This window comes from Poecilia reticulata, chromosome 1, assembly GCF_904066995.2.
Source record: "Poecilia reticulata chromosome 1, P_reticulata-male-v2, whole genome shotgun sequence".
NCBI lineage: Eukaryota > Metazoa > Chordata > Actinopteri > Cyprinodontiformes > Poeciliidae > Poecilia > Poecilia reticulata.
In genome coordinates, this window is record NC_088830.1 from 17916069 (window position 1) to 17934487 (window position 18419).

The following is an 18419-nucleotide window of genomic DNA, read 5'->3' on the forward strand; positions in this document are numbered from 1 at the left end:
TAGGTTTACAATATGAATAAGTATCTGTATCTCAAACCACACATTCTTTCATATGATATTTTTTTCATATAGTTGTAAGGTAAGCCTTTAATGTAAAATTAATCTATTTAAAATTATACTGTCCTCCATCTGGAAAAGCTTTGTCGAAGGAATCCTAAAGAACTACTACAAGACAGATGATGATGTTCAAAACGACCGTGAACTAGAAGACTGGATATGGGACATTTTTGAGCATGGATTCCTTTGCCCAAAAGAAAAATCAGGTAGGTTCTTACCCTGTCTAACCAAGATTCTGCTTAAAACAGAATATGCAAGTGTAAAAGTATAATTTCATTTGGCCCTGTGTCTTTTAATGCGCTAAGATTAGGCTCCTAGAGGGGTCCCAACCTCAACTCTATTGAAAATGTGTGGATTATTCTTTCCAAAAAGTATCTAGTTAATGGGGGGGGGGATCCCAACATCTTAAATTCATTCTTTTAATTTAGCAATGAATAGGGTTTGAGTTATTCATCCTGGATGTTTATCAGAGTCTGTTGATGGTTACAAAAATTGCATGGTGTGGATGTTTAAAAACCAAACAAGAAACAACTTGTATTCAAGTTGTTGTTTGCTTACACCACCCTGGGAAAAAAATACCTAAACTCTATGATAATATTGCCAATATTTTGTACATAGAGAAAGCATACTGTCTATTGTATAGTAGCAAATATAAAACATTCCTCAATATTTGTATTTTTAAATTATCAGGTATCCCCCTGAACTTTACCAATGTGAATGAACTGGCCAAGTTTGTGACTATGGTGATCTTCACTAGCTCAGTCCAGCATGCTGCTGTGAACTCTGGACAGGTGAGGTTTTATATTTTACTGATGAAATCTGCTCACCTATTCTTTTTTGATGGATTACACTATATAGATTTTTATGTGGTTTTATCATTGATGGATGCATTTTAGCAAACCAAAAACCAAACTGAACCATTCTAAATTTAAAGTTTTATTTATTTACACTTTAATCACTTTGTAATACTGTACTCAACAAATGCTGACAAACTGTTGTTATTAGAAATTGTTTTGTTTTCTGAAATTGGAGATTCCTTAGCCAGTTTTTTTTAAAAGGTGTTTGATAGTTACAAGAAAATATTGCATGATTATTCAGTCTGGTTTATTTTATGATGTGTAGATCTGCTGCATTGCTAGGTCCAACAGTTTCATGAAACAAGGAATTGTAAAGAGGCTTGTGTTGTATTATTCCATAATCCCTTACAACAATACTTTTTTGAACACACACCAAAAAGAAGATCAAACACATCAAATTGTTTACTTAATTATTTGTCACATACTATGCCTTAAAACTTAACAATCATGGTTACTTGTGCATCCCAGTTTGACTATGGTGGCTGGATGCCCAACCTGCCAACCACCCTGCGACGTCCCCCACCATCCACAAAAGGGGAAGCAACTGAGGCCACAATACTGGAGACACTGCCAGACAAAAGCACAACACTTGCAGCCATGACCACATTGTATTTGCTGTCTAGGAAATACAGTGACTTTGTAAGTGGGAAAACCTCAAGACACTCAAAATTTTGTTCAAGTTGTGTAAAATACATTGATTCTATCTGTATGTCAATTAGTTAGCAACTGTTAAGACAGAGCGGTACACTGAGTTTTGTTAAGTAAATTTTAAACAAATCCCTCACCTAATTATATCAGGTTGTTTCAGGTTAACATTATGCTTAAATTTGTACAAGTGAAAATCAAAACATACTATAGATTTGCTGAAATACATGCAGCTGTTTATTTACCTCTTTATACATAATTTTCAGTTGTCTTTACCTGACATTTTAAACATCAGCGGAAAATATTGTAAGTGTATGATTTATTTCATCAGGTTCCTTTGGGCACTTACCCTGAGACTCAATTCACAGAGGAGCAACCCCTGAAGCTGATGGAAAAATTCAAAGAAGAGCTGCAAGAGCTAAGTAAAGTTATAAAGGAATGAAACATCAAACTGGATGTCCCATACAAATACCTGGACCCAGAAGAGATTGAAAATAGTGTGTCCATTTGAAAATTAGATGATCAGATATGTTCCATATCAAATTCAGTCACCGATTCACAAAAATGAGCTAAGGAGGAAATGCATGTTTTACCAATCTTTTCTGGTGTCGCACAAATGATAGTCTTTTGGGTCTTTATTGATAACATAAAGCATGGTGGTTCTGCAGCATGACTAGTTAAGGTTGTTTCTTGGATTAAGAAACCAGCTACCAAGATCAAGTACAAAGTAGAACCTCTTTGGGATACTTGGATCTTGAGATTTGTGCTTATTGTTGTTTCACTGCATAAATTAATCAGTGTGCTTCATCTACCTTGCGCAACTATTGTAATAGTTAGATATTGTTGACCAAAAATCCAAAACAGTACAAATACATGTAATACGTTGTAGGCTCTAGTTTGATTAGTAGGGATTTTTGATTAGTCGATGTGTAAACAGTGAGCATATTTGTATGTATTGGTGTTTCAACTGAAAAATAAACATGTCTGGCCTGTGGATGTTATGGTGGGGTGACGGTTAAACTTACTTGTTAAATGATCTATTGTCAGATTTCTATGTGGAGATTGCTGAAATGTATTTACTATCTTGATGAGTGAAAATTTGAGTTTGTATTTTTTAGATATTAAAATGGGGCTATAGTGTGGTCTTCAAAAATGACTAGACATTTGAAAAGGGTTACAAAAATATTAAGAAACAGAATTCAGTTGTTGCCAGAATAAGATTTTTCATTTTAGCTAAAAAAGTGTTATTTTGCTTTCTTTATTCAATTATTTTCAAATGACTATTGTATTGTTATGGGTGGTGGATTTACATTTGTTCTGTACTTTGCTAATTACCTAAATTGCTCTGTAATTTTTTTTATTAATCTTATGGACCACCTGTGACATGATTTGAGAACCAGTTCAATCAATATGGAAACAGTTCTAATATTTCAGGTGATATTTTAATGACTATTTGTTTAAAAAGTTATAACACAAGAAGTAATACATATTATGGCACACAACTATGATTTTTGAACTATGTCACAGATATTAGATTTGCAAGCAATATAAATGCTCAGTTGAAGTAAATAAACGTTTTAATTGGTGTTGGGGGAAAAATGTTTTGTTTTCTTTGAAACGCCAGTTGGAACTTATTTTATTGTCTGCATGTTTGTTTATATTTGTGGATTTTTTTTCAACAGGATAAGCAGATTTTTTGGAGTGTTATTTTACTTATTTAACTTTGTTCAAAAACCTGTGCAGTGAGCTTTTTTACTCACCATCAGTCTACTTTTTACATAAAAAAACAGGTCTTATTGCACCATCTTGAAAAAATACAATTAAAGGTGTACCTCATAGAAAATTAACAAAGTCCAATTAACTGTCCTTGTAGCCACTTGCCAAACAAGAAAGTGGCCAGCTTATTCAGCCACTTGCCCGGCTAAACAAGCAAAAGATTTGTTCACCTGAGACTATTTCCCACTTATTTTGACCAGCTTGAATTTTCCTACTAAGCATTTAATGTCACTACCATGCTATAACGTGATGTGTGAACGTTGGAGTGCAGTTTCAACTTTCAATCATATTTAGGGCACTGTCTACAAAGATTGAAAATCTCTGCTTTGCTTCAAGACCTGATCACTGCGATGTGACCCTACTGTCCTGCAAACCCAGAAGTTCTCCAAGAAACATTTGTGGGAAATGAGAGATCACACAATAAAGCATTGCCAAAAGGGACGAGTGGTGTCACAAAAAATATTATAGTTCTGAATGTCATAATTCATATTTTTCCCCTCTATTGCACTCTTACTATATCTAATGCTCCTACTGCAACTTGAGTAAGAAAACTTGACTTCATAAGTTTCAGAATTAAATCCAAGTTTTTTTTGTGTGTGCATCTCCATAAATGGTATATGCTGACAGCATATATTTATACACCCAATTATTTAATATAGCAAATATCGCAAGCAATAATTAGTTAAATTGAAAAAACTCAGTTTTCCCTGTTTTAATATCAACCCCTATGAATTACCATGATGAGATTATTCCCTCCAAAATGTTTCCACTTTTATCGTATTGTTCTTATTAAAATAATTTTCCAATAATATATTCTAAGAATCCCCCAAAAAAGACACAAAACATTTTGTTTAAGAATTTTGAACATTTGTGTTCCAATTATCTGTATAAATCAAAATTGAAATAAAAGATTGCCAAGTCATTTCTAAAAAAATTACAGAAGAAGTACTAATTGCAGTTATAATTAACTGCAATTAGTTAATTATAACTAATTGCAGTTGAATATTTATATTCAAGTGATCAGGTCTTGAATATAAATATTTATAAATATTATAAATATTTTCTATAATATTTATAATAAAAAAATACACTATTTGCCTTCTCCTTCTTATTCTCCCTTCACCCTCAAAACAAAGTAATAAGAACATGGGGAGAAATGCAGCTAGTACTAAGCACCAACCTCATCTCATCTGAGTGAATTAATCAATTCTTCTGTATTTACTTTGACAGTTACTGCAGTTTTATCTATAAACAGTAGGAGACACCGGTGAGAAAAGAAAACTAATTGAGGAATAAATTCACAATTTCCTTTCCCTACATCTCCATAAACAGGGCTTTACTGATGGAAACATGAAAACTGAAACATTTTGACTTTACCAAAAACTAAGGATTCCTTGACCTGTCAAAATTTAATTAATCAATTTTGATGGATTAAAAAGCCACAACCAAATAAAAAATCAATGTTATCGCATCAACCATCTGTTGTAAAACATGTCAAAATTTAATTAATCAAGTTTGATGGATTAAAAAGCCACACCCAAATAAAACAAAATCTATGTTATTGCACATGACCATCTATTTAATAAGGCTTTATATGGCTTTATCGCATGGAACATGTGTTTTGATTGTATAATTTGAGCCTTCTCATCGCATCATCGTAAATCTGGAAATTGACAATAAGGATTTAATACGATGATAAGGCTCAAATTATACAATCAAAACACATGTCATATGAGGCCATATAAAGCCTTATTAAACAGATGGTCATGAGCGATAACATAGATTTTTTTATTTGGGTGTGGCTTTTTAATCCATCAAACTCGATTGATTAAATTTTGACAGGTCGAGGAACCCTTTGTTTTTTTTTTATCTCTAACGTGAATTTAATCACAGTTAGTCACAGTTTTATCACTTTTATGATACAATCATGTTTTACATCTGTAAATTTGTACAAGTTTGTTAATATTTGCCTCCCATTGTGACTTACCAAAAAATATTTGAAATACTGATGCTAAATTATGTCCAGGAACATAGTGAGTTCTCCTTAATTTTTTCATTATTAAAACCATTTTCTTTACCGTACTCAATCTCTGTGCTCGGGTCTTTTTCTAACAAGTCCTCTGTTAGAAAAAGCTCTTATTTTGCTGATAGTACACTTGAACTTTGCCACTGATGGATAATCAAGGGTTTTTCTGAGTTTTTATTTTAATTTTATTTAATTTTATTTACTAAATTAAAAGTAACAGCTTTTTTACTGTCTGGGAGCAACTTAAAGAAACATGAACTGAAGAGCAGAAGAAACAGGAATCTTAGAACAATGACTGAGCTATGACACCAACTCCAAAACACAAAAAGCATTTAGAAAAGAAAAAATTGTTACAGAAATTGGTTGCAAAAACAAACTTCAAACAATATGAGTAAGATATCACTCCTTTACTTTACGTGTATTATCCTGTAAAAAAATTTAAGAGCTGAATACGTACACTTCAATATAGTGAATTTTATTAAATTTATTTCAATTGTTTGTTTTTTCTACAAAAGTGTAAGCAAACATGTAGTGAAATGCACAATAATTGTTTTCTGCTTAAAAGCGTTTTTATTTTCACTTTGCCATAGATTCTTGCACAGATATTTTTAAGCAACAAATTTGAGAAATTCACTTTCTAAAATGTAGATTCTTTCATCTTAGTACTTGATCATAAACCCTGAAGAATTGTTTTCTGTTGCAAAAATATCTCTTATGCAAAACATGTCTCCAAAACACAATGTTAGATATTCTCTTTGGTGTAGAATGTTATTCCATTACCATACGTATAAGAGAGAAAAAAACTTTATAGGGTCGGTACACTCAATCCTCTGACTCCATATTTCTCTGAATGCATCCCAAATAACAACATTGCATTCAAATCTGCATTATACATTAAACCAAAACTGAAATAAAATTGAAAATAATTATCAGGTCCCCTCTGCTCCCCCCAAAAATATTCATAAAAAGTTCCAATAATACACCTAAAATAACATGAAGCACATCAGTGTGGGATTATTATCAACTAAGAAAACTGAGAGGAAACTTCTCTTACTTCCCTAAATAGCCACACTGTTTTCTACCTCCTCTGGATCCAAGTATGTGTACGGCACCTCCAGAGTCTTGTTTCTCTCTTTGATTGCTGCACTCAACGCCGCCAGCTCCTTTTGAAAGTTCGCTATCATCTGCCGTGGAGTCTCCTCACTGAAGTGGTCCTCGGGGTACTGGCCAAGAGGTGCCTGATAAAATCAATGACACTTAGTTTTCCTGCCACCAACATGCAAATGTTTGAAACATGTGAACTACTCGTGTAAACATATAGAGCCATGAAGAAGTCATGGAGTTGCATAGTAACATTTTACCTTATTTATGTGCAGGTTCATCTCAAGAAAACAGAAAACCGTGAAAAACCTAAATCATTAGGTCTTTCACTACAAAAAATGAACCTGATATATTATAAAGATAAATTAACCCAGAGTGATCTATTTCAGCCATTTATTTCTGCTCAATTTGTGAATGGATTGAAGCTACAGAAAACCCAAAAGGAAATTTATCAAAGTTGCATAAACCAAAAATCACATGGACAATTTTTGACAGAAATTTGGGCTGGGATGGTTAATTGTTTCTTTTGTTTTGTTTTATTGGATGCTTTATAAATAAAATGTATTGATTGAACTCTCCTTCGATCTAATGGAAAGCTGTCAAATCATCAGTTTTATTCTCCAAGGCCACTTCATAAAATTTCCTTATTACAACTATATTTGTATCCATCTCATGTAATATTCAAGATTTCAAAGAAACAGAATTTTGGATTTTCAATAACTCTAAGGCAGTGGTCCCCAAACTACAACCCACATTTGGTCCGGCCCCCTGAACAATACCAGAGAGCATTCAGATTTTTTTTCATTTACCATATTTTCCGGACTTTTAGCCGTTTATATGTGGATTTTTCTTCAACCACCAGGGGGCTCTTTAGCAGAAAGTGAATCATTAGAAGTCTGGTTACTTGCGTGCCAACACTGAGGCCACAAGCAGCAAAATGAGTAAGAAACAGATCAGATGTCTTTGGAAAGTTTCTTTGCAAAGGCCCAGAGAAAAGACAGGAGAATGGATTTATCCGGACCGGTAGGTAAGTCCCACATTACAAGCCCGCTCTGCGTAACATGCGGCGACCGGCTGCTAATGAGGCAATGAAGCTTCAAGCTGCTTCGCCACATAGAAACCAAGCAGGCTGTGCTCAAGCAACACAGCTCGGGTGTTGTTGTCTCTCGTCACTCCCAGATGGGACCGTCTCGTTGCAGAGAAACAAGCTCAGGGCTCCCGTTAGTCATTATCGTGAGTTAAAATTTTCATGAAAGTAAAATGTTCGTTTTTGTGGCGCTTCTGTTATTTTGAAGGGATATGTTCGTTACCATGGCGACCAGAGTCAGAGCGTTTGGGCAGTGGTCTAGAGGAGATGAGTAGATCTTGTGAGTCTTAAGTCTGGTTTAGCAACATTTAAGAATTGTCGGCCGATTCTCCAAACCTCTGAGACCACAGAGCTGATGAAGTACAACAGGTTCGATCAGACACGAACCGATTCCAGAGGATAATCCAGTAAAACCCCCAACATAGCGGAAATTTAGAATAACCAAACGCGGATGACGATGTAGAAGCAATAGTGATAGTTTGTGGAGTAATTGGAGAAAAGATGTAACAAAAAGAAAAGGCGGTGGATTGGGAGCAGCCGCTCTATTTGCTGCACTGATTTGGAGGTGAATATGTTTTTTCATAGTTAACATTTTTAACTGAATAAACATAACACACATAACAATTACCTTTACGTATAATAATAATCATTTCCACATATGATCTCCGATATCCACCGGACTTTCAGTTACGCGATATGTCAGCTGTTTGGGATTCCCCTCTGTTCTGACGTCATAGCGCTTTCTGATTGGCTACCTGCCACATTCAACAGGTTGTGTTCTCGTTCCCAGTCAGGGAAAACCCCACAAGCTGCGATAAAAGGGCCAAGACGACCCAAACAGGGCATATTCAGTATTTAGTGGGAACACCAACAAGTAGAAACCTTATCTGACTGTTCATCCCCCTTCCCCCTCTCCCCCGGGCCGCAGCAAAATTTCCAAGTCTTTCAGAAACTACCGTAATCAGTTCAGTTAAATCTAAGCTTGGCAACTTTTCCTTTCTCAACCCTAATAAATGTGATATTCTATTGACCCGTTATGACTCAAATTTTGGGTGTCCGCCCCCCTCTGCTGCTGCTGCATTGTTGAGGAAAACCTGGAGCGGCAAATATATCTACGTGTATGTATACTGGCAAAAAACAAAAAAAACAACAAAAAAAAACTTTGGGTTTGTGGCTTATAGTCCAGTGCGGCTCATAGTTCGGAAAATACAGACTACAATCCTTCCTGGATTTTTCTGTGAAGAACCCAGAGAGGGTTATTTGGTTATTATTTATTTCATTAATAGTGTTATTATTTATTTCCTGACTTTTTTTCTGTGACAAACCCAGAGAATGTTATTTGATTGTGCTTTCTGGAAAACAATATATCTTGACATTTAGGCACTCCTACAATCGTCACACCTTTTCTGTTACAAACTGACTCCGGCCCCCCACCGGAAAAGGGAAAAGTTATGTGGCCCTCACAGGAAAAAGTTTGGGGACCACTGCTCTAAGGCATGCTCATCAAAATGCGTTGAATATATATTTTTTAAAAACACTGAAGTGTGAACACTCACAAAGTCACTGGACTGCCTGCTGAGCAGCCACATGGTGGCCATGCCCCGAACTGTGGTGTTGACGTCCGGCAGTGTTTTCAGCATCGTTTCTTCAGTCGCTTCCCCTTTTTTGGTAGGAGGTGGCAGTTGCAGGGAGACTGGAGTGTTTGGCATCCAGCTACCAAAGTCAAACTGCAGTATAGAAATGAGTATTATAGTTTTGTTATTGACTTCTTTTGCTTGTGGAATTTCAAAATACACGCATAATGGTTGTAATTGTAGTTGTAATTGTCTGGCAGAAGATCAATTAAGCTATAAACTTAATTCATAATTCAATACAAATTGAGTGTTTACAGGATTATAATATTTGATACTGTTTTATCTATGCTGTAAAGTCTTTTTTTTTAAAGCTATGTGATCTGAAGACCATGTTTGGTGAATTTGAATTATGTTCCAGCATTTGTAGCATCATTTACAGTAGCAGTTGATGACTATGTATTCACTTACTCTGAAATAACACAGAAAGCATCAATTCATATGCAAATAATACAAATCATATCTGAATCTTAGCATTGCTCATCCCAAACCCTTACCTGTCCACTGTTCACAGCAGCATGCTGGGCTGAGCCGGTGAAGATCACCATGGTGACAAACTTGATGAGCTCATCCACTGTGGTAAGTTTCTGTGGGATTCCTGAGAATTAGAAAAAATAAACATTTAAAAATTCAGTGTTTGATCAATTCTTAACTGTCCATCCCACCCCACCGATTGTAATTTAGAGAGACTAAATAACCTGATAGTCAATTGACTTTTAGGAGGCAGCTGGTGAACCCAGAGAAGATCCATTCATACATGGAGAGAACGTGCAATGTTCTGGGTTGGGACCCAGGACATCCTTGGTGGCAGGCCAGCAGTACCACTTTGCAAGCCACATGCTACCATTATACAAATATGTTTATCAAGCCATATTATTTTCTTTAATGTATACCTGAACGAGGCTGGGAAAGGAATCCATGTTCAAAAATGTCCAAAATCCACTTTTGAAGTTCGGAGTCTTGCTGAACTTCAGCATCAGTCTTGTAGTAGTAGCTCAGGATACCCCGCACAAAACTTTCAGACACACAGAAATATTTTGTAAAACACTTTAAATACATAGCCAGTAGGAGTGAAGTGTGCTTTTTTTTCAGGAATATTATTGAATTTATTATGCCTTTTTTCTTTTTTAATCTTTTACATTTCCAATATTTTAAATATCACCCATATGTTCTTAATACCACAAATTATTTGTATGAGCAAAATGACCATAAATAATACAGGACAACAGTCAAGACAATTACCAGAGGAAGTTAACTGATTTATATTTGGGCTGGTTTAAATTCAACATGTGACAGGATTGAAGAAAAATAAAAAAACTGAAATCCACTAAAATCCTAAAATCTTGAATTTTTTAACAAAGCTTTATTTATCCTCAGATGTAGCTCTGCCCTTATGTAGTGGCTGGAGAAGCTTTTTTTTTTACTTTAATTTTTTCTTTTTGCTGGTTCACTGTAGAATCGTTGAAATTGTACAATCATGTTTGTACATGTATACCACTGTTTTGTAAGACAACATGGAAGGCCTTAGTTAGTGAAAACAGCAAAGTATGGAAAGAAGGCAGTCTGAAAAGCAGCTCAGACAAAATTCAGAAAAAAATAATTACTACTATAATTACTAGTTCCTAACACATTTATACATAATCCTAATAAGTAGAAGTGTGGAAGTTTTGCACAGTAAACCATTTGATGATTTGTCATTAACAGATAAAGTAGCATAATGTAAGATGCAAAATGGAAGTAGCCTTTCATACTTGTTGATAGTGTCCCACACTCTGAGTGCATCATCTCTGTAGTAGAAGTTTGGTACGTCCTTCAGTCCGCGCTCAGCAATGTCTTCTGGCACACAGAGGGAGCTGTATGTTACTGAGGACAGTGATCTCCTCAGAATTGTGATCATGCCCTCTCCTCCAGAAGCTGAAAACTAGAGAAAGGTCAAATCAAAGTTATAGACTAACACTGTCATTCAAAATTAAACCTAACAACGTCCTTCTGAGTAAAGTTTTTTTTTACTTTGGTGAAAACACCCTCCTCAGATATGAGTCTTTTCCGAGCTAAGAAGTTGATCTGCAGAGTGTAGCGAGTGTGAGGTATGAGAAGCTGAAAAAAGAGAAAACAATGTTGGTTATAACAGTTTGCAAAAAACAAGGTATTCTGAATTACAATAATACACAGTCAAAACTTAAGAATCAGTAAAATTAATAGATTAAAAGATCAAGTTTTTACATGTTGCATCATCATGGGAATCTGTCAGTACCAGCATAAACACAGTGGAACCTGCAGCTTCAGTTACCTTGTGGAGAGGATGCACCATGGGCACGTTGCGCAACAGTGACACTGCGAAGACCTCAGCCAGCAGGTGAGTGCGCAGCAGGTGAACGTTGTGCTGGAGCTCACTGAAATCTGCACTTCTGACAAAAATCTTTGCCATCAGCCAGTCGTACTCAGGATCAGATGGCAAGAAGATTGGATTGTCCTCTGCTGGTTTCTGCTTCAGCTGCATCAAAGTTTAAATAAACTGTAGGCGTTTATTTGATTACAGGTCAATCATACAGATAAACAAAGTTTCTGAAGTTGTTTTGCATTTTTTCTGCTGACACATTTGTTCTTGAGAACCTCAGTTTGAACTTAATCCACACTGATAATCTGAAATCAGACTAAACAGAACAGTAGTCAGACAGGCGTGTGTTTGAAGATATAACCCTCCGACAAATGAAAGGAAGAACAAACCAGACTGGTGGTTGAAGTGATAAACCTATAGTATTAGTGTCATCTGACTTCCAAGTTTTTCTACAAGTGTGCTTTATAAGAAAGGGAATTTCACTTTTCAATGATTCTTGAGAATAGGGAAAAAATGGGTTTTAATTTTCCCATATTTCTTTTGTATTATTTCTCAACCTTATGTATGCAAATATGACAAATAATGTTTTGGAAATGTAAAGATGCTAAGGTACAGGCTCCCAGGTGCAACATTTTTTAAAAATTACATTTTTAATCGACCTGACCTAGACGTTGTCATCACCATCTGACAGAAATAAATATAAAATGATTTTTAAAATACCCTATTAGTGATATTTTTATTCATTTTACAGACAAATGCTTCTCCAGAAACAAAACAAATGTTATTTAAAACAAAAAACAACAAAAAGTTGACAGTGCATGACGGAGTTGACACAGACCTGAAGGTGGTGACAAACTAGTGAGTAAAATTAAAAACTTGATACTTGAGAAGTAATTTATGTAAAATACATAAAAATGAATAAATTGCACATTTAAGTGAGATTTGACAACAATTTAACTGAACTAGTTATAAAAACTCTGATAGAGTTGACATCTGACAGAGTTGACGAAATTCCAAACTACCTCAATTTATATGATGTTATTCTGAAGGAGGCCATATTGTAGCTCATCAGGTCCATGAAATCTTTACATTTTATCAAAATTAAGCTTTTATTTCACAAAATTTCATCAAAGTTTTGTAAATGATCAGTTATGGAGTTGACACATCATGGTTGTGACAAACAACTTAGGAATAAAAAGAAGAAAAAACTAAAGAATAACAACAGCTAACCAGAGCTAACTAGCCCTCCTAGCAAAGGAAGAGAAAGGAAGAGATCATGGGGTCCTCAGAAGTTCTGGTGCCCCCCAATAATGCCTGATTTTTTTTAACATTCTTTTCATTTCTGACGGTGTTGACAAAAACTAGGGACAAATTTCAGTGGAGTTGGAAAATATATAAATGATTTTTAATTAAATTTATTGATACTTTTATAATTATTTATGTGACTACTTATACTTAATTGTCATAATATATAATTTTAGTATTTCTTTATTTGTTTTAAACTATTATAATGTATTGAGTTCTGCTCCAGGACAAGGGCTTTTACAGGCATCATCCACCGACTACAATGTTTAAAATAAATAAAAATATTCAGCAAACACCAGGAAAATATACATTGTTGTGCTCACATGTCCCAGGTTAGTTTAGTCAGATATTTGGAAAAATTATATTTTGTGTATATTTTATTCAAATGTTGTGCTTTATCCATAGGACCTGTTTTGTCCCTATTCTCAAGAATCACTGTTTTGACATGTGTCAATTATTTTCAAAATACACAATTTGGATGTCATTCTCTTGTTCTTTCTACATTTAAAATTGGCTTGATTAATTCACAAATTTATAACACCACAGTAAGTGTTGCCATCAGGCATTAATGTCTTGCTAGAATTTAAATGTTTCATTTCAGAATCAGAAAACAAACAAAATAAATGTTGATTGTGGGAAGGATCCATGAATTACAATTGTCTGTAAAAGCAGCAGCAGGATTCAAAAACACTTTAAAAAACAAAAACGAAAAGGCCTTTGGAGTCATGTATCTCTAAAACAGAAAAAAATAAGTTTATTTTAAATAGAAAATACCACTCTAATGTGTTGAATTAATGTAGTAGAGAGTGATCAGAAGAAAATCTCTAAGTTAAATGAATAGATCAGCAGGTTAAAAGTTTCCCCAAACAAAAACATAAATACATTTATGAATTAAGTTAATTAGAGCACAAGTGCAAAAATACAGCACCTGTTAGTGAGGTGGGTAAATCCCTCTCACACTGAATGATCAATTTATTGATAAGAAAAACTTTTAACTGCATCCATTCACTGCTACAATGTTTTACAAAGTCACTGTGTAAATCAGTGTATTGTACCGATGATAACAATGCTAACACCTGCACACCTGTTAACACCAGAGTAACAATGCTAATCAGAAAATAATCTCAATATACTGAATACTTCCAGAGACCAGGGTTATCATAACCAAACAGCAACTCTGGTGGCTGTGATCAGACAATATTTCTCCTCACTTCCTCCTCATTCCGGCAATTTTCATGAAAATATTTTTCTTATGAACTTGATTTGAAAATGGAAACTTGGAATGAATACTTTTATCTTGAATCTCTGTAATGTTAGACATTGACATGCATGTTTTGGGTTCCAAACTCAACCTAATCAATGGTTGCTTGGTCTTTTAGCACCTGGTTCTTTCCGTTAAATGTTTTCCCCAAGTTTATATTATGTCCGACTGTCTGGTTCCTGACAACCTTTAATCTTTTGGCTTGTACAAAAAAGACATTTAATCGAATGCTTAATAATTCGTGTACTTTAATTATATGAGTGCTAATCTCACCTGAATAGCAATTGGCATGAGTTTATCATGTGGAGTTTTGTGGAGCAAGACAAGTGGAGCCATCAGGTACTGCTTCTTGTCATTGATGGTGTTTTCTTTCACTCCATTCATTCGCTTGTAGTCGCCAAGGAATATGCTGCCTTTCTGTTCAACATTTTAAGAAAAAAATCACGTTGATATAAATGTTATGTAAAAATGTAAGAACCTCAAATCTACTTAGAAATAGCTATAATTTTTTTGTACAGATAATCACCTTAATTTCTTCTGCCAAGCTGCAACAACCATCAGGGAAAACCATGCTGTCAGTAACAGGAAGGTTGTCAGGCAGAACGGTGCAGCGGCGAATCAGCATGGGATTCATCCCATTTAGAAACTGGTAACCAAAAAATGCATCTTCCTTCCAGTGTTGCTGAACATAGTCTGTAAAAAAAACAAAAAAAAAAACAACACAATTCTTCAACTACATTTTCATCCAAATCACCACAATACAAATGTGCCAATGTGTTCTTTTTTTACAAGGAAAGTTTGGATACAAAATACAATTTAAACAATCACATAAGATATTAAACTCACACCCGGCCTTAACAGGTTTCATAGCTTAGTAGGATTAACTTTAGTGAAAGCTGTCAATACCAGATATATCAGTCTGCCTGCAGCAAAAAACTCTGTCGATATCATTAATGTTCGTCCAATTTGTTTTATTATCAGCCAGTCCTTTCAGTTTCAGCTCTGCCAGTCTAGTTAAGAAAAAGCAAAAAGTTAATGTGACATCAAAATCTCAAAGGTATATATGTTTCAGACTATTAGGAGTTTACCCTGTGGTTGATGTGAAAAGAAATTCAGTCTGCTTGGTAAAGGAGAATCTGACTTCAGCAGGTAGAGACAATGGGCCGTCTGCTTTAATGCAGTGAGGAATTCCTTCCACATAGACATCCCAGCTGAGAAAAAAATAGAATATCTATGCTGTTTTATTGTAGTACAGATGGAAAAAATTATTTTGTTTTTCAAAACAAAACACATCAGCATATACACTTGCAACTTAGTAAATTAGAATTTCATCAAAAAGGTAATTAAAGTAAAACTCACACCCAAATCAAAATGTTTTTGCTGATAAACTATCTGGGCTTCTAACTTTATGTTTCTGTGCAAATGTTGACATTTTTGTTCAATTCTTTTAGTTCTGCATTATTTTTGCTTAAAAATCGTCTCACTACTCGTCTCTTCGGTCAAAAGGTTCTTAGACATTTGAATTGTCCTATTGGTTGCAGCAGCATGGCTTGGTACAACTTTGTCACTTCTGGTGCAAAAGCACAACCTCCATCCCTCCCCACCTCTTGCTCGCCTTTGTCCGACTGGTGGAGAGTCAAGAGCAACAAGTGCTGCCATGGCGACTGCTGGGCCTTGCTAATTGCGTTACTCAGCTTTACAAATGTGTGATTTATTTGCAATGTTGTGTTACATTGTTATATCTAGTGTACTTTATATTACCTTCCTTCTTTTAATTCCACTTAAAGTCTGTTGTGTTGTAAGCCTTAATGTTTCACCATGACAGGTAAAACACTCTTATCTTACCTGGGAGTAATTGCGTAAAAATATTTCAGACATTTTTTTGGAGCGGTACCTATTACAGTTTCTTTTTTTTTTCTGTAGAAAATTCTGAATAATATTTGTCATGTTTGGTATTGTTGCAATCATATTCATAGAAGAAGTGTATTTGTCCATCCCGATGCTTATGGAGGATATTCTCTGAAGTACATTAAGAATATTTGAAAAAAGAAAATCAGATCAATTTCTGATTACTCGTGATAAAACATTTTAGTCGTTTGAAAGTCCTGTCTATAAATTAGAAGTTTATAATATAACAAGTTTCAGTGTTATATTGAATTGCTGAAGTAGATTTAATTACAAGTTATTAACATGCACTCATGAATATAAACTCAAACAGGGAAAAGGGGTTTTTGCGTTTTTGCCACTCTGATTTCTCACCAATAGTCTTTCTGACGCTGCTTGAGCTCCTGTTCCCGGCTGTACCTGCCAAGTTGATGGCTTTCTTCGAACACTTTCAGGGCTGGGAAGAGAGAGAGACAAAAAATTATGTGATGATGTGTTGGTATTAATTATCTCCTGTTTTCCTCTAATTTAACAGATCCAAGCTTTTAACCGAATGTACGGCTGTTTGACACACCTGTTCCCTCTCTGAAGCGGTGCACCTTGCTGTCAGTGATCCAGCGGTAGACAGGAAAGTTGTAAATGTCTCCGTCTGGGGATTTGACTTCCACTTTGGCTGGGAACCAAGAATCTTCAGGGAACAGCAAAAGAGGCTGTTTGTCAAGCTCCACCAGCACCAGCTTTCCAAGGGTTGTGGGGGAGGAAACTGTAAAAGACGCCACCTAACACAATGAAAACAACAAATTGAAAACATGGAAAGACTTCAAGTGCATACATATAGCAAGAGGTTAACAACGATAAGCCACAGCAGCAACAGAATGGTTTAGGTCAATGATTACTCCTCTAAGTTAGAGTATCTAGCTCAAATACATTTTGCAAGTAACAGAAATATCAGCCTGTACATTTGCAAAGCTGGCAGAGACGTACGCTAAAATAATACCAGCTGTAGTTAAAGAAAATGGAGGTTGTTTTGACTTAACAGGGCAAATTCATGACTCACTTTTTCTCATTTTGTTTTTAAAACACTTTTATAATTATATATCCTATTCTGTCCACTTCCCAATTATGCATTACTTTGTGTTGGTCTGTCACATAAAATCCCAGTTAAATATATTGTTTGTGGTGAAAAAAAATTCAGTGACCTTAAATACTTTTTCAAGTCCCTGCATTGTACTTCTCTGGGATGTATAAAGCAATGCTGTCACTTTATGGCATTAACACATACCCTGTTGTGAAATAAATGACAGTGATTTTGTAATTCTTGATCTAAAGTTGTTCTCAGTTTGAATTTGAAGCTCAATCTCTCAAACTTACAGCTCCTCTGACAAATGCTGAAGCTCCTCTCAAGTTGAACAGCCTCTTGCGTTCACCTTCCCCATTTGTGCCAACCAGCTTAATGAAGACATTGTTCAAAGTGGTGGCAGCGGTGCGATTGGCGGTGTACACAGTTACTTCATAATCCAACATTTTTGCTGTTGAAAATTGATCCACCTTGATGCCAAGAGAGGGAAAAACAATCATCATCAACACTGATTGGTTGGTTGTTCTATTTCATTACAATTCAAAAGGATCGTCCTGATAACTAACAAGACTTTTACAGACAAACTGATGAATGCTACTGGATCACAATGAAACGGCCAAATATAATTTGATATAACAACTACAAATGGAGGTTCTTGTTTCTTTCCGTTTTTCAGCAACTTTTGAATATATTTGTCTTACCTCTGCTGATCACAAAGTTTCCCCGAAGACCTGCTGTGTTGATGCAACTTAGCGCCGCTGATTTCTATACACACGTTTTCAATGGGAGTGTTTGTTCTGTACCAAGAAACAGCTTTGGTGAAGAAGCTATGTGGATGTTTTATCACCTCCCATCTCTCATCTTTGCCGTTTTTCCTGTTCTTATTTGAATGTGGGGACTTCCATGTCTGAACACGTTGGGTTTACATACCTATAGAGATATGGATAACATCAATAACCCATGCATGTCACTGCAGAGTGACACATTGATAACAAGGACCAGAGTTTTCTTTACAATTATTTTTCCCAGAACAACAAAACAAACTGAGAGCATGAGTTTTTTTTGTTGTTGTTGTTTTCAACCGTTTTTCACACCAAACCACATCTAGAGTAAACACATATCTTGGATGCAAAACTATTTCTCTGCATAGCTTTTTGATCAAAATCCCTTTTTACAGACAATAAGAATTTAGCAAGAACTCTCCAAGTAGTAGGGTGGTCTTGTAAAAAGTCAACAGAAGGATGATTTATTTGCATATTATCTGGTGCTGATCTTTTGGCAACGTTATGAAACTATTTATTACGTAATGCAATATCTGACAGTTATGTGTCATATTTAGCAAAGTACAGAGTTGACATATCATTAAATGTAAC

The 18419-nt window shown here is 35.2% G+C and overlaps 1 protein-coding gene and 1 long non-coding RNA gene across 3 annotated transcripts; one reads left to right on the forward strand and one right to left on the reverse strand.

Annotated features, from left to right (window-relative positions):
* LOC103463059 (uncharacterized) lies at positions 1-3147 on the forward strand. Its single transcript, XR_014087807.1, has 4 exons — positions 1-263; positions 748-848; positions 1383-1553; positions 1891-3147. It is a non-coding gene; the product is annotated as an uncharacterized LOC103463059 (long non-coding RNA).
* Positions 3148-5893: 2746 nt separating this feature from the next.
* LOC103461280 (polyunsaturated fatty acid lipoxygenase ALOX15B-like) lies at positions 5894-18096 on the reverse strand. Of its 2 annotated transcripts, XM_081607779.1 has the most exons (15): positions 17748-18096; positions 17340-17516; positions 16543-16747; positions 16344-16425; positions 15173-15295; positions 14991-15094; positions 14611-14777; positions 14358-14501; positions 11471-11674; positions 11191-11277; positions 10932-11101; positions 10074-10195; positions 9678-9778; positions 9106-9276; positions 5895-6599 (listed from the first exon to the last, which is right to left on the reverse strand). In XM_081607779.1, exons 2-15 carry the CDS (start codon positions 17490-17492, stop codon positions 6420-6422), a joined length of 2013 nt encoding a protein of 670 aa, XP_081463905.1. In that variant the 5' UTR covers positions 17493-17516; positions 17748-18096; the 3' UTR covers positions 5895-6419. The 2 variants fall into 2 exon arrangements, with proteins under 2 accessions (XP_081463901.1, XP_081463905.1); XM_081607775.1 differs by lacking the exon at positions 17748-18096 and having other exon boundaries at positions 5894-6599; positions 17340-17549.
* Positions 18097-18419: the final 323 nt, after the last annotated feature.